Below are 15,629 nucleotides of genomic sequence, written 5' to 3'. Positions count from 1 at the left end.
TATTGTGTTTTTCATTTGATCTATTGAATTCTTCACTTCAGTCACTATCACAGTTTCCTGTTGTACTAGTTGTTTCGTTTCATTTTGATTCCTCCTTAATATTTCATTTTCACGAGAGAGATTTTCTATCTTGTCCATTAAGGATTTCTGTAGTTCAAGAATTTGTTTTTGAGAACTTCTTAATGTTCTTATCAATTTTTTGAGATCTGCTTCTTGCATTTCTTCTATGTCATCATCTTCATAATCTTGAATTGGGGTGTCTTTTTCATTTGAGGGCGTCATGGTGACTTCCTTGTTTTTATTGCCTTGGTTTTTGCGTTTGTTATTTGGCATATTGGAGATATTTGGTTTCTTCACTGTGGTGCTTTTTCTTGTTATACTATGACTCTAGATTAAGTGGACTATCTGTTTTTGAAGGAGCCTTAGGGCTTGAGATGGGTGTGGCCTGAGAGCTCTGTTTGGTGTGCCAAAGGTGACACTCCCAGGTTAGGCATGGTAAATCTCTCTCTCTCTCTTTCTTTTTTTGATTCAAAAGGGAAGTAATTCCACACAGCTGAACGAAGTTGGAGGTAGTTAGCAGGCAAATGATATACCCACAGGAGCCAGAGATCGGAAGCTCTTTCCCAAGGACCACACAGGGAATCTGTTCGGCCCTCAGAGTGGGCTCAAATTCTCCTTCAGTCTCCCACTGGGTTGCCAAAGTTACGGAATTGTAGCGTCTCTGGAGAGTACTCACGTGAATTCCGTGAGTTCTCTCCCCCACCGTCTCTTTTTTCACAGTCTCAGTTCAGTAGCACCACAAATTTACTAGGTCCTAATCTCCTGTTAATTCGCCCCGCCCAGAGTCAGGTTTTTCTGCTAGGCTCAGGGCCGGTGCAGACCTGAGGTCGCTCTGCTTATGACGTATGTCCAAGATGGTGCCTGCTCTTTGTCTTGCTCACCCTTGAGAGGTGAGCGGAGAGAGAGAAACCCGTGTCTGTACCAGTCACCTTTTTTTTTTTCTCTTTCTCTCTCTCTTCCAGTTAGCCTGGTGAACTGCCCCCCCCCCGGGGGGGGTCGTTCCCTCTAGTCTCCTCTCTCCGCTTGCCTGCCGGTGTCTCGGGCTATTGAGGTTCGGCTCACCTCGCGTTCCAGCGCTGGTGTGTTGAGTCTGCCGCTGGTGTCCCTAACTGTGGGCTCCCACGCTCTCCACTTAGGTCCGCTGTGAATCACGCGTTCCGGAAGAGTTTCTTCTGCTGTTTCCTCCCCTACTCTTCCTTGAACCTGCAGTATCTCCACTTTTATTAAACTATCTCTCCCCGGACTATCAGTGTGCTACCTTCCTATTCCGCCATCTTGCCTCTGGATGAATCATCTGATTTTGTTAGTTATAAATTAATCACTGGTGCCTTGTTTTCTTAAAGGTTAATGTCAGGTGAATTCTGAAGTGTAATAAGTGTTGAAAACCACTGCTGCTTTGAGAGACTTGGTTAGATTTGAGTTTAACTTTTTGGGTAAGAATATCAGCTCCTGACTCCAGCTTCCTGTTCATGCAGACCCTGGGAGGCAGCAGTGATGGCTTTGTGGTTGATTTCCTGCTACTCACATAGGAGACCTGGATTGAGTTCCTGGTTCCTGACTTTGACCCAGCCCTGTTCTGACTTGTGAGCATTTGGGGAGTGAGCCAGTAGATGAGAGCTCTCTGTGTTCCTCTGCCTCTCAAATAAATAAAAAGTTTAAAAGCATATGTCACAGGTAAATAATTTATAATTTTGGGATGCCTAGCTTCTTTGAAAATGTGTGATTTGAAGATTACATAAAGTGCATCTGTATCCTGTGATTGAGTGTCTAAAAAAATAAAACCATATAAATGAAGAACATTTTATCCAAACATTATAAAGAAGTTAGGATATATATGTCACATAGGTATTTTCCAGTGCTATGAAATTTTGGTATTAAATTGCTTTTGCAGCTTCTCCAACATTCCTTCATTCATTTGACAAATATTTATTGAGAATATATGGTGAGTTAGGCCCAGTTTTAGGTGCTAATGATAGAATTGAATAAAACATAATTCCTACCCTTGTTGAATTTGTCTTAGTCCAGGGCAGACACCAATGGTAAAAACAAAGTTAATGGGAGATAGTCTTATTCCTCTTGAATCTGTTAAAAACTAATTTTTAAAAAAAAATTTAATTTAAAAATAGTTTAAAAAAACAGTAGTTAAGAGCAGCTGGAGGTAGGTAACTTTGATTTTTTTTTTTTGATTTTTTTTTTTTTTTGACAGGCAGAGTGGATAGTGAGAGAGAGAGACAGAGAGAAAGGTCTTCCTTTTGCCGTTGGTTCACCCTTCAATGGCCGCCGCAGCCGGCGCGCTGCGGCCGGCGCACCGCGCTGATCCGATGGCAGGAGCCAGGAGCCAGGTGCTTTTCCTGGTCTCCCCATGGGGTGCAGGACCCAAGCACCTGGGCCATCCTCCACTGCACTCCCTGGCCACAGCAGAGGGCTGGCCTGGAAGAGGGGCAACCGGGACAGAATCCGGCGCCCCGACCGGGACTAGAACCCGGTGTGCCGGCACCGCTAGGCGGAGGATTAGCCTAGTGAGCCACGGCGCCGGCCGGGTAACTTTAATCTTAGTTGCCCATGGCAGTGAGTGGGTGGAGTAAGGAAACACCATTATCTTTTATCACTTTCTTATCTTTGACATTCAGGGCTTTGCCTAGTCATTCTGCTCATTAACATAAAGTTCTCTGTTACTTTAGTTATGTTAGGGTCCGAAAACGCCCACCACCCGAAGAACGACACCAAGAGACTTTCTCTCATGCAACCAGCAAAGGGTTAAGGATTTATTGATCCAACATGTTGGGGCTCTCTGAACATGCAAGCACAGAGGAGCATCGAGGAACTAAAGTATAGGGTTTATAAAGGCAAAAACCGCAAAATCAGGAGGGGGGAGAGAATACACGGTTGCTAAGCGGTTGCTAAAACCTTACAATCAGTAATTATGATCTTAAGACATAGACAAATCACATCTTTATTATTAGCCCAGGTAACCCAGGTACAACCTTTCTACTTTTAAGCTTGAGCAATCATGCTAGGGGGTTTTTGTGCGTTGCCAAGGGTGATGTAGTGCACTGCTATTGTCCTACTATTTGAGATCATAGTTTCAGACCAGAGTCTCATGGTGGGGGGGTTACTTTCCCAGAATGCAGTCTCAAGTGCTCCAAAATGGAGTCCCTACTGTCAAGGTGCTACTTCAGTTACAATGCATTAGAATATTTGTTTTCATGACAGTTTTGGCATAGCATTTCCTCTGGGTGCCATATCACAAAGAACACTGGACTACATATTAAGAATTACAACACATGAAATCCTTACTTAATGTATACTAAGCTGATCTTCTGTATATTAAGATAATTGAAAATGAATCTTGATGTGAATGGAAGGGGAGAGGGAGTGGGAAAGGGGAGGGTTGTGGGTGGGAGGGACGGTATGGGGGGAAGCCATTGTAATCCATAAGTCGTACTTTGGAAATTTATATTCATTAAATAAAAGTTAAAAAAAAAAGAATTACAACACATCAGCTGATAAGCGTAAGTGGAAAGTAATGAAGGTTCGCTATGATGCTATCTGAGTTTGTTGTCTGCTGCTTTAATAGAATGCCTAGGACTGGGTAATGTATAAAGGAGAGGGATTCACTTGGCTGATGCCTCTAGAGGCTGGGAAGCCCAAGGGCTTGGTACCAGCATCTGGTGAGGGCCACTGGGCTGTGTTGTTCCAAAGTGGGAGGACAGGAGAGTGAGCCCACAATAGTGAGCCCGAGATGTAATTTGCAGCCTAAGCTCACCTTTGTTGTTGTTGTTTTTTTAAAGATTTATTTATTTATTTGAAAGAGTTACACAGAGATGGAGAAGCAGAGAGAGGGAAAAGTCTTCCATCTGCTGGTTCACTCCTCAGTTGGCCGCAATAGCTGGAGCTGCTCTGAAGCCAGGAGCCAGGAGCTTCTTCTGGGTCTCCCATGCAGGTGCAGGGGCCCAAGGGCTTGGGCTTGGGTCATCCTGTACTGCTTTCACAGTCCATAACAGAGAGCTGGATTGGAAGTGGAGCAGCCGGGTCTCAAAGCAGTACCCACATGGGATGCTGGCACTGCAAGGGGCTGCTTTACCCACTGTGCCAAAGCGCCAGCCCCCTAAGCTCTTCTAAAGCTGGAATTAATCCTTTCATGAAGGTGGGGCCTTCAGAACCTAAACCACTCTCATTAGGCCCCACCTTCCAACACTGCTTTCTTGGGGATTAAGTTCATGCTTTGGGGGGGTACACATGGAAACCATATCAAGAGCTGATGCAACTAGTTTTGCTAGGCTGTCTCATGGGCTTCAAATGTGTTGCCTTAGTAAAATTTAAAAAATGCTTCATGTCGTAGACTTTTGGAGTTGTTTAGCAGTACGTGGAACCACAAATGTTAAGTCCTGGCCGGCACTGCAGCTCAATAGGCTTATCCTCTGCCTGCGGCGCTGGCACCCCGGGTTCTTGTCCTGGTTGGGGTGCCGGATTCTGTCCTGGTTGCTCCTCTTCCAGTCCAGCTCTCTGCTGTGGCCAGGGAGGGCAGTGGAGGATGGCCCAAGTACTTGGGCCCTGCACCCGCATGGGTGACCAGGAGAAGCACCTGGCTCCTGACTTCAGATCAGCGCGGTGCACCGGCCACAGCAGCCATTGGGGGGGTGAACCAATGGAAAAGGAAGACCTTTCTCTCTCTCTCTGTCTCTCTCTCACTGTCCACTCTGCCTGTCAAAAAAAAAAAATATTAAGTCCTTAGGTCCAAGGATTATATGTGTTATAGTGACATCCACCAGTTGAAAGGAAATTGCATTATGAGCATCAGTACCACCTGTAGGTGAAAAGGAGCAAGGTCAGGGAGAAAGGGTAGCCCTTATGTATGGAGCCACAAGAGTCATATAAACAGAACAGTAGCTTTAAATTGGCTAAACATTACTATCAAGGCCTAGAAATGGATTTTTAGACTTATAAAAAGAGATTATAAATGACAGTAGACTTGAGCCTGTTGTGCCTGAGTGAGTGCAAACATAGGAGCACCACACATTGATATAATTGACGGTCCTTTATTGCCGGTAGTAGAAAGCAGGTTCATGGGGCTGATGCTGTGGCACAGCGTGTTGAAGCCGCTGCCTGTAGTGCCGGCATCCCATGTGGGCACCAGTTCGAGTCCTGGCTGTTCCACTTCTGATGGAGCAGCTCTCTGCTGTGGCCTGAGAAAGCAGTGGTGGATGGCCCAAGTCGCTGGGCCTCTGCACCCATGTGGGAGACCCGGGGCAGGCCCCCACTCCTGGCATCAGATCGGCTAAACCCTGGCCTTTGCGGCCATTTTGGGAGTGAACCAGTGGATGGAGGACCTCTTTCTCTCTCTCTTTCTCCCTTTCTCTCTCTCCCTTTGCATCCACCACTCTGTAACTCTGTCAAATAAGTAAAATAAATCTTAAAAAAAAAAAGAAGAAGAAGACTCATGCCCTAAAAAGCTCTCGACCTCGAAGCTCAAAGCAATAGGGTTTATAAAGACAAAAACCACAAGGAGGGAAGGGGGAATACATGGTTGCTAGGTTGCACCTGCTTACTAGACCCAGAAGAAGCTCCTGGCTTCGGATCAGTGCAGCTCCAGCCATTGTGGCATTCTGGGGCCTGAACCAGCAGATGGAAGTCCTCTATCTCTCTGCCTCTGTCTCTCTGTAATTCTGCCTTTCAAATAAATAAATAAATAAATCTTTAAAAAAGGAAAAGAACAATTATAGCTAAGAAAGGGAGGGAGGGAAGGAAGGAAGGAAGGAAGGAAAGAAGGAAAGAAGGAAAGAAGGAAAGAAGGAAGGAGCGAGCAAGCAAACAAACAAACATATAGTGATGGGAGAGTGCAAGGGAGATATCTTCCATCTTTGTTGGTTTACCCTCCAAACGGCTCTGACAGCCAGAGCTGGACCAGGATTAAGGAGCTAGAAACTCCGTCCAGGTCTCCCATGTGGGTTGCAGTAGCTCAGACACTTGAGATATCACCCACTGCTTCCCACAGTAGCAGGGAGCTGGATCAGAAAGCAAGTGGACAGGACTCAAACTTGGCCTCCAGTAGGATGCAGCATCCTCAGGAGCAGTTTGACCTGCTGTGCCGCAGTGCTGGCCCCAGATTAGAGTAGTTGCTGAAGATCCTTTAAGATTCTGTGTTGTCCCTCAGACTCAGAACTGTGGACCATGACTTATTTTGATAGTGATAAGATGTGCTATTTTATAATTCAGTATTTATTATAATACTTATTGAGCCAGTCTTTTGAAAATATAGAAATAAATTTGTTGTAGTTTTTGCCCTCAAAGCATTTATAGAGGACACAGATAAAATAAGAGCAAAAGGATTTTTTTTAAGATTTTATTTATTTGAGAGGTAGAGTTACAGGCAATGAGGGACAGAGAAAAATGTCTTCCATCTGCTGGTTCACTCCCCAACTGACCGCATGGCTGCAGCTGAACCACTTATCCAAAGCCAGGAGCCAGGAGCTTCTTCCAGGTCTCCCACATGGGTGTAGGAGCTCAAGTGCTTGAGCCATCTTCCACTGCTTTCCCAATCTATAGCAGAGAGCGGGATCAGAAGAGGAGCAGCCAGGACTTGAACTGGTGCCCATATGGGATGCTGGCAGAGAATTAGCCTACTGTGCCACAGCACCGGCCCATAGCAATAGGATGATAGCAAGTGCTATGATAGAGGTTTGTGTGGTTTACACACATTGGAAAACAAAGGGTTTCATTGTGAAAAAGGGAACTGGGAAGGGTTGAAGGAGATGAGATGCTTATGTAGACACTTGTCAGACTAGTGTGGAAAGTGGTTCTGGGTGGAGGAGAGGGCATAAGTAAAAACATAAAGACATTAAAGAGTCCAGTAAATACAGAAGACTGCATGGTGGCTTCTGAGCAGGTGTGTGTGTGTGTGTGTGTGTGTGTGTCTTGGGCCCTGGACAATGGCCAGATGAGAAAGACTTTATATGCCATGCTAAGGAATCCTGTAGAATTACCAAAATCATAACAGATTTCTATTTTTAGAAGGATAACCTTTGAAATAATACTGGCTAATGTGCTAGCAACTGGAAAGTTTTAAACTAACCTTTATTTATATACATTACTGGCAAAGAGACACAGAGAACTCCCATTGACTGGCTCATCCCCAGATACCTGCAACAGCTGAGGCTACACTTGGGCCAAGGCTGGGTCAAGGCGAAAGTCGGGAGCCTGGGATGCAATCCGGGTCTCACACATGAGTGACAGGAACCCAACTTCTTGAGCCATTACTCCTGCCTGTCAGGGTCTGCATTAACAGGAGACTGAAGCAAGGATTAACAGCCAGATGTTGAACTCAGGTACTGTAATGTTAGATGCAGGTGTCGTAATGAGCATCTTACCTGCTAGGCTAAAGTCATGCCCTGAGTGTTTAAAAGTGAATAAGATAATCTCAAGGGTTTCAGAGTCTCTTAAGCAGCTGAATTCTGAGTGATGCAGTGAGTGTATTTTTCGTGTACACATAGCTACATAGCAGAAGTGTGTATACTTTACAGACGTAGCTAGGCACAGTGATCCCAGGAAAGCATCACTATGAAGGTGGTACTTGAACAGGGCTTTTTGGGAATTCTCCAGGTAACCAAGGAAGAAGAAAAGGGTATTTTCAGAGAAGAACACTTTTAGAAACATGAATGCAAACATGTGAGGAAGGTAAGTGTACACATTTTTAAGTAAAGTAATATTAGGTGCAGTAGTTTTTTGAGGACCATTAGAATATCTTTAATTAGGACTGTATTTTCTTCCTTGAGGTAAGCTTCTGTTAAAAGTGCTAGAATTCCTACAGAATGTCCCATATTATTAAAGGAGAAGATTAAATATACCGTTCTTGATACTCATGTGAAAAATTCTCAGAAATTGAATTTTTGCAAATTAATTAAATGGACAATGGAATGATATTTTAAAAGAGAGATCGTAAATAACAATTGATGGTTTGCCAAATCTGTTTTAGCAATGAAGAAATGATTTACTCCAGAAAAAATAGAAAGGATTTATAGTGAAAAGGTATTTATAATCCAGTATCTTATGATTTTATATTACATTGCATTTTACTAAATTTAAGATTAGCTAACAGTAATCATATGGAAAAGATTATAAGCCTAGGGAGAATTAAGTGTTAGTTTTAAATGATATATATTTGTATGTAGTTACGAATTACTTATTTAAAAGGTATACGAATTTTTTATGGTTGTAGCTGATACTGTGGTTTGAGTGTTTCCCCCACGGGTTCATATAATAAAATTTAATCCTAATTGTGCAATATCAAGAGGGTGGAAACAGTGTAATTACGTGTTTAAGGGTGGAGCTTTTGAGAAGTAATTGGGATTGGATAAGGTCGTGGGAGTTGAGCCCTTTTGGTTGAATATTGGTGTTTTATAAGAGCATACAAGGGCCTGCTTCCCGTCTCTGCCATGTGGTGCCCTGCGCCTTCTGTGACTCTGCCAGCAGGGAGATCATCATCAGATGAGGGCCCTTGACCTTGGGCCAGAAAAGTGAGCAGAAGAACCCCTTTTTTTTTTATAAGTTACTAAACTTCAGATATTTCCTTATAGTGACATAAAACAGGATAATGCAGGTATGTTTCCTAGAATAAATTATGTTCACTAACTGCTTCTGTTATACCAAGAATGGCTTGCTTAGGATAACTGAGCTTTTTTTTTCCTGTTAAAAGTAAAACAGCTCTTTGAACCTTAACTGCAAACTTTGCAGAAGAGATGGATTCCATCTTTGATTGGTGGAGTTTTGTATTTATAAATCTGTAGTGTTTTTGAATTTATGTATATCCATCACATATATGTTCAGTTTAGGCAATTGAAGCTATATTCAAAGAACTTGTGAAATAGTCATTTGATAAATTAATACTGATAATAATTCTGATAATTTTAACATATTTTAATATGGTTACATGTAAAAATCAAACTTTAGTTTCAAATGATATATTTTTACCTGTCAAGTAAAAGAATTTTATGCAAAAACATGACAAGGATTCCTTGAGGATATAGTAGGTAATTATTGGGAGAGGTAGAATAGAAGGAAGGGGCTGTCATTGTGGCGTATCGGGTAAAGCTGCCACTTTCAGTGCTAGCATCCCATATAGATGCCAGTTGGAGTCCTGGCTGCTATACTTCTGATCCAGCTCTCTGCTGTGGCCTGGGAAAGCAGTGGAAGATGGCTCAGGTCCTTGGGCACATGCACCCATGTGGGAGACCTGGAAGAGGCTCCTGGCTCCTGGCTCTGCTCATCTTTGGTCATTGCAGCCATTTGGAGAGTGAACCAGTGGATGGAAGACCACCCCCCACCCCGCCTCTGCCTCTGCCTCTCTGTAACTCTGCCCTTCAAATAAATAAATAAAATGTAGAAAAAAAAAGAATAGAAGGGAAGAGAATTTCAATTGTACTTTCCCTACTCTCTCCTTTGTGAGAGCGTCCATCATGAAAAAAAGATGACTATCACAGATACTTGTGCATGATTATTTCTTCACTTATTTACGTGTATCTTCCACTGCCAGTCTTATACACTTATTTGATACTAATTGTGAATATATCTTTCTGATTTTCATGAAAATACTATCTGTAAAATATTGTAGATTTCATTTAAATTTTGAAGTAAAACATTTAAATTTGGCGTAAGTACTGGAAAAGTAAAAACACACGCTAAAAGATTTCGTATCTTAAATAATTTAGCTCTTGCCAGCGCTGTGATGCAGTGGGTTAACACCCTGGCCTGAAGCGCCAGCATCCCATATGGGTGCCGGTTCAAGATCCAGCTGCTCCACTTCCAATCAAGCTCTTTGCTATGGCCTGGGAAAGCAGTAGAAGATGGCCCAAATCCTTGGGCCTCTGCACCCATGTGGGATACCTGGAGGAAGCTCCTGGTTCCTGGCTTTGGATCAGCACAGCTCTGGCTGTTGCGGTCAATTGGGGAGTGAACTAGCAGATGGAAGACCTTTCTTTCTCTCTCTGCCTCTCTTTCTCTCTCTGTGTAACTCTGACTTTCAAATAAATAAATAAATATTAAAAAATAATTTAGCTCTTATAATAATTTTGTGAAATAAATAGAGTTGGCACCCCTACTTCACAGATGAGGATTCTAAGATTAAGAACTCAAAAGTCACACAGCTAATTGGGTAGTAGAGATGTCACTAATCCATAAAATCTGACTCCACTGCTTTTCTCTTTTCTTTTTTTAATTTTTTATTTATTTGACAGAAAGAGTTAGACAGTGAGGGAGAGAGACAGAGAGAAAGGTCTTCCTTCCGTTGGTTCACCCCCCAAATGGCCACTACGGCCGGAGCTATGCTGAGGCCAGGAGCCAGGTACTTCTTCCTGGTCTCCCACGCAGGACAGGGCCCAAGCACTTGAGCCATCCTCTACTGCCTTCCAGGGCCACAGCAGAGAGCTGGACTGGAAGAGGAGCAGCCTGGACTAGAACCCGGCACCCATATGGGATGCTGGCACTGCAGGCCAAGTGAGCCATGGTGCTGGCCCATCCACTGCTTTTCTTACAAGCTCTGTATGAGCAATAGGCCAAGAATCCAGATCAAGGGTCAAGCCAGGATACTTTTCACTTAGTGTTCATGCGAATTATATAGTAAGAAGCTGGCAGCAATATGTTCACCCAGGTTTTTTGTTTTTGTTTTTGAGATTCTCAAAGTTAAAATACTTTTAAAAATATTTATTTATTTGAAACAGAGAAACAACTCCCATCTGCTGGCTCACTCCCTAAAAACTCAAAAAAGCCAAGACTTCAGCTCAGTATTGGTTATTGAGCTGTTGGGCCATGCTGAAGCCTTGAGCTTAGAACTCCATCTGGGACTCCCACATGGTTGGCAGAAACCCCGGTACTCGAGCCGTTACCTGCTGCTCTCAGTATGTGGATTATAGAAAACTCGGATGAAGAGCAGAGTCGGGACTTGAACCCAGGCACTCTGATAAGGGATGTGGGAATCTGAAGCCACACCTTAACTGCTGCCCCAAACTCCCACCCCCTACAAACACTTTAAAGGATCTCCCAATATTATGTTAACAATACGATAGTGAATAAATACAAAACAGAGCTTCTGTTCCCAAGTAGCTTATAATCAAAGTGGAAGAATCAGAAGACATTAAATTATTAAAATAATTGATTATTAAACTGTTTTCACTTACTGTGAAGCACTACAGATTTATCATTGTGGACATAAGTAGCCTGAAGATCTTCACGGGGGAGGTAGAAAATGAAATGAATCTTGGGACATGAATAAAATAGTAGGGGTATACTTAATGCTGAGGAGACAAAGGCAAGGAGGTGATTTATGTTTGCAGTATATAAGTAAACTGAAGATATTTTGTTTTTGTTTTTTGAAGGACAGGTCCCATCTGCTAGTTCATTTCCCAAATGACCAAAACAGCTGAAGGCTGGCCAGGAGTAGGTTGGGCTGGGCCAGAGCCAGAATCAGGAGGCAGGACACAAGCCCGGTCTTCCATGTGGTTACTTGAGCCAGTACCACTGCCTACCAATACCAGCGTCTGCATTGATGGGAAGCTGGAGTCAGGAACTGGAGCCGGGAATTGAACCCTGGCACTCCAGAGTGATAACGTGAGCATCTTAACCTAGAGGCTAAACACACTCCCCTGAGTTTTTAATAATTTTTTCCTAGTGGGGTAGCCTTGGAACTTGCTGTCTCAATTGCACTTTTTTAGCACTAAAACTGTTAGAACTTGTTTCATGGACTTGATGGGGTTATATCTAGCTTTAAATCTTTATGAAGAGATCTTTGATGGCTTTGAATCATTACATTCATCAAAATTGAACTGTATATAGGGGCTAGGTAAATTCTTGAGAATATCAATAGAAATTAGAGGTAGTTACCACAGGAAAGTTAATAAACTTGGCTTTGATAAATGTAATATTGTTTCTTTCTTAGTAAATTAAACAATTTTCCTGTAGTGTATCTTGTGGAGACTCATTACCTTAATCAGATAATGCTAAATTGACTAAATCATAGATAACTGAAAAGTACAGTCTATTTTATGTGTAATGATCCAAGTTTTAATTTCAGCATTAGCCTTTTTCAGCATTAGAATTTTATTTAAAGCTAATATTACATATTGTAACTTTGTCTCTGATTAATAATAGTAGGTATGAGTAATTTAAGGTAGCCCATTTTAAATAGGCAAATAAGAAAAATACTGTCATTTTTCATACTGAAGTCGGTTAAATCACCTTTGAATAGGTCTTGATATGGATGTGATATATCTTGCTTGTTCTACAGTAAATAATGGGATTCTTTGATTGCAAGCAACCCAAACCAACTCTGGGGCACAGGTAGAATTCATTAGGAAGATGTCAAGCAGCCTAATTCATTGGCCTGCCCCTCATGCACAGGAGTGGTGAAAGAAAGGCCTTACCCAAGGATTCTCCAGGAACCTTTGTTCTACCTAGTGGCAGGGCAAGTGCCGGGATTTACTGTTTCTACATTCTTCACAAAAAAGGGAAAACAGATGTGGATGGGTGGAAACCACACCTGTTGCACACACTGAAATCTACTGTGCCCCCAGAAGATAATTATGATGAGAATTTGTCAGGATAAAGATCTAAAATCACTGCCTTCATTTGTCTTTGGGCAAAAATTCTCCAGAGACAACTGTTGTCTAAAACTTCCCTGAAATTTCAGTCCTTTTCTCCATTGTGTAGGATGTGAAATTCTTCACTTTTCTGAAGATGTATTCTAAATTGGAGATGGCTTGATTATTTCTCATTAACCATGCCCTACCCGTGTCATTTCCTGACATGTGCATTTTTGCATGTTTGCTTTTCTCAACATTGTCCTCTCAGTATCTCCTGTGAGCCGGTTACAACTCAGTTATGAAGTTGTGTTTGCCAGTGATGTTCATTAGAGACCCAAAAAGAGGGAATATGCAAAACAGAAATATCTACTAAGAGAACTCAAAATAATGATAGTTTAGATTCTCTGATCAGTAATTCCTATTTTTACTTTACATGATTTTTCTTTGTTTTTTAAAAAAAATCCTAATTACTCTCAAAAAAGCTTTATTGTTTGTGTTTAAAAAAAAAGTTACAGAATTTTAAAAGCCCTTTTAAAAATTTCTTTTCCAGTGAAATGAAATTAAGGCAGTTAGCTGAAAATAAAAAAAAAAATCTTAATGCAATTCTTTTTCATTTGCCTTTCCCCCGTTTACTTTTAGTATTCATTCTGAGACAAAATCACATAATATTTCTTTGTGGTCATAGTTGAACAAACATTTTATATGCACACAAGTAGCCTGTTGAGTAAAAATATTCGTACATAGCCTGTTAGAGCAATATCAGTATTGTCACTCCCCTAGAATCATGATTAAGAGTGAGAACTGGGCCGGTGCCGTGGTTCACTAGGCTTATCCTCTGCCTTGCGGCGCCAGCACACCGGGTTCTAGTCCTGTTCAGGGTGCCGGATTCTGTCCCGGTTGCCTCTCTTCCAGGCCAGCTCTGTGCTGTGGCCAGGGAGTGCAGTGGAGGATGGCCCAAGTCCTTGGGCCCTGCAACCCATGGGAGACCAGGATAAGTACCTGGCTCCTGCCATGGGATCAGCGCGGTGTACCAGCTGCAGCGCGCCGGCCGCGGCGGCCATTGGAGGGTGAACCAACGGCAAAAGGAAGACCTTTCTCTCTGTCTCTCTCTCTCACTGTCCACTCTGCCTGTCAAAATTTTAAAAAAATAAAAAATAAAAAAATAAAAAGAGTGAGAACTGGTGTCCAGACTCATCTTCTTTAGTGCAGGATCCTGCTGCCAACACCTCACTCATCTGTCTTGCCACCCACAACAGGACTGTTATCTGTGGAAGTTAGTGGTGGGCACACTTCCTTGCTTCTCAGTTGAAGGCTTAGGACCTAGACAGGCTGAAGTTATGGACTCCTATCTGAAGATGCAGGTTGCTCAGATGATTTTAAAAGCCTAATAGAGATAAAGCTTTTGCTTTTAAATGATCTTTAACAATCAATGTAAATGTTGATTTGTCTTGTGACAATGATCATTTGCTTTGTGAATTTAAAATTATGGTAAAACTAGCTCTTTTGCAAGCTGTTACTAACAAGTAACAGTTCTACAAAAATGAAAAGAAACTATGGATTGTTATAATGGTTTCATTACGTAGTTGAAACATTTTCAGTGGATTATATTCAATGCCATTATCACTGATTTATTGTTCATTTTCATGAAGATTTGTTAATAGTCACTTTTTCCAGAAACACTTAACGGGAATCTCAAGGATTTTTTAATTATGTTTTTATGCCTCAGCTTTACATACTTGAATTGCTATTTGTTTATTGGAGTTAAATTAATTACTTTTATAGCTGCTTTCTGAGTTTAAAGCTAGAAAGTCACACACATGGGATCTTCACTTTTACATTTTAACTGACATCTGATAACCTGTATCTTTAAGATATTACTGTTGTTTTTCAGTTACATATGAAATGCCTCTTGGGTCCTTTGGTAGTAATGCCTGTTGAAAAGATGTAGAGTCTGTATTTCATAGTAGTGATTTATTGTAGCCAGCAGAGAAAGCATGACAAGTACCTACTGCAGGAGATAAAGCAGTCCTAGTCCCAACCAGCCCTTTCTGTTCACAATTGATTAACCTTCCATTTTCAAAGGTGAATTGTGGGGGCCTAACCTGAAACCATTGGGTTCCTCTGCCATTGTAGAACAGTGAAGACAAAAGCACTCACCATCTTAATATTCACAGGACTGTGCTAAAGAATAATGATTTAAGATCAAGACAAGAGTTAACTGCCCACCTCACCAACCAGTGGCCTTCCCCAGGAGCTCTGGATGTCAATGCTGTTGCCTTGGATACGTTGCTTTACCGAAAACACAATAAACAGTGGTATGAGTAAGTGTAATACTTTTTTTTTTCCCAACTAATTACAAACTTAGCTGTACCAAGACAGGTGGCTGTCCATCTTGGTTTCTCATTTCTTCTTTCTGAATTTATTACTAGGTGAGATCAAACGTAGGCTTTAGGACTGTTTTGGTGTCAGGTTATATTAAGGCTTTGCATGTGTTAATATTTTGAAGCCAAGGCACCCTGGGGAAGCAACATTTCTCAGAAATTCTTATCCAAAATTGGACAGCTGTCTATTTCTCCTGAAGTTTAATCTTCAGCCAGTCCTTGCGTTAAAACTGTGAACTTCTAAAAAATGTACTATTGATTTATTTTTATTTGAGAGAGAGAGAGAGAGAAAAGAAAGATAAAAGAGACCTCTCATTTGCTAGTTTGTTCTGCAAATGCCCACAACAGCCAGGGCTGGACAGCTTGACGTTAGTAGCCAGGAAATCAATACAGATCTCCCACATGGGTGGCAGGGACTCAGACACTTCAGGAGTCAGTCACCTGCTGCCTCCCAAGGGTGGCGCACATTAACAGGAAGCTGGAATTGAGGACAGAATCAGACTGTATAGGATGTGGGAATCCTAACTAGCTATCTTAATCATGATGCCAGACACCCACAAGTACTTTTAAATTATAGCTTTGATGTTGTATTTGCCTTAGAATTAATTTTCTAGCTTGT

The 15,629-nt window shown here is 41.9% G+C and overlaps 1 protein-coding gene across 6 annotated transcripts in view; it reads left to right on the top strand.

The window, feature by feature from the left end:
- The window catches only part of RUNDC3B (RUN domain containing 3B), a 173,409-nt gene that overhangs the window by 122,201 nt on the left and 35,579 nt on the right, over window positions 1–15,629 (top strand). For 3 of the 6 annotated variants that reach the window (XM_002713831.6, XM_051853374.3, XM_008261795.4), the window contains one exon: window positions 14,804–14,950. The exons of 2 other annotated variants lie outside the window; for them this stretch is intronic. In XM_002713831.6, coding sequence (XP_002713877.1) covers window positions 14,804–14,950 — 147 coding nt within the window. The remainder of the gene's footprint in view (window positions 1–14,803; window positions 14,951–15,629) is intronic. One more of the 6 variants, XM_017344326.4, reaches the window with a different exon arrangement.

Source organism: Oryctolagus cuniculus, chromosome 16, assembly GCF_051225735.1.
Source record: "Oryctolagus cuniculus isolate XC-2025 breed Fujian yellow rabbit chromosome 16, ASM5122573v1, whole genome shotgun sequence".
Taxonomy (NCBI): Eukaryota; Metazoa; Chordata; class Mammalia; order Lagomorpha; family Leporidae; genus Oryctolagus; species Oryctolagus cuniculus.
This window is presented reverse-complemented; position numbering and strand designations above follow the sequence as displayed.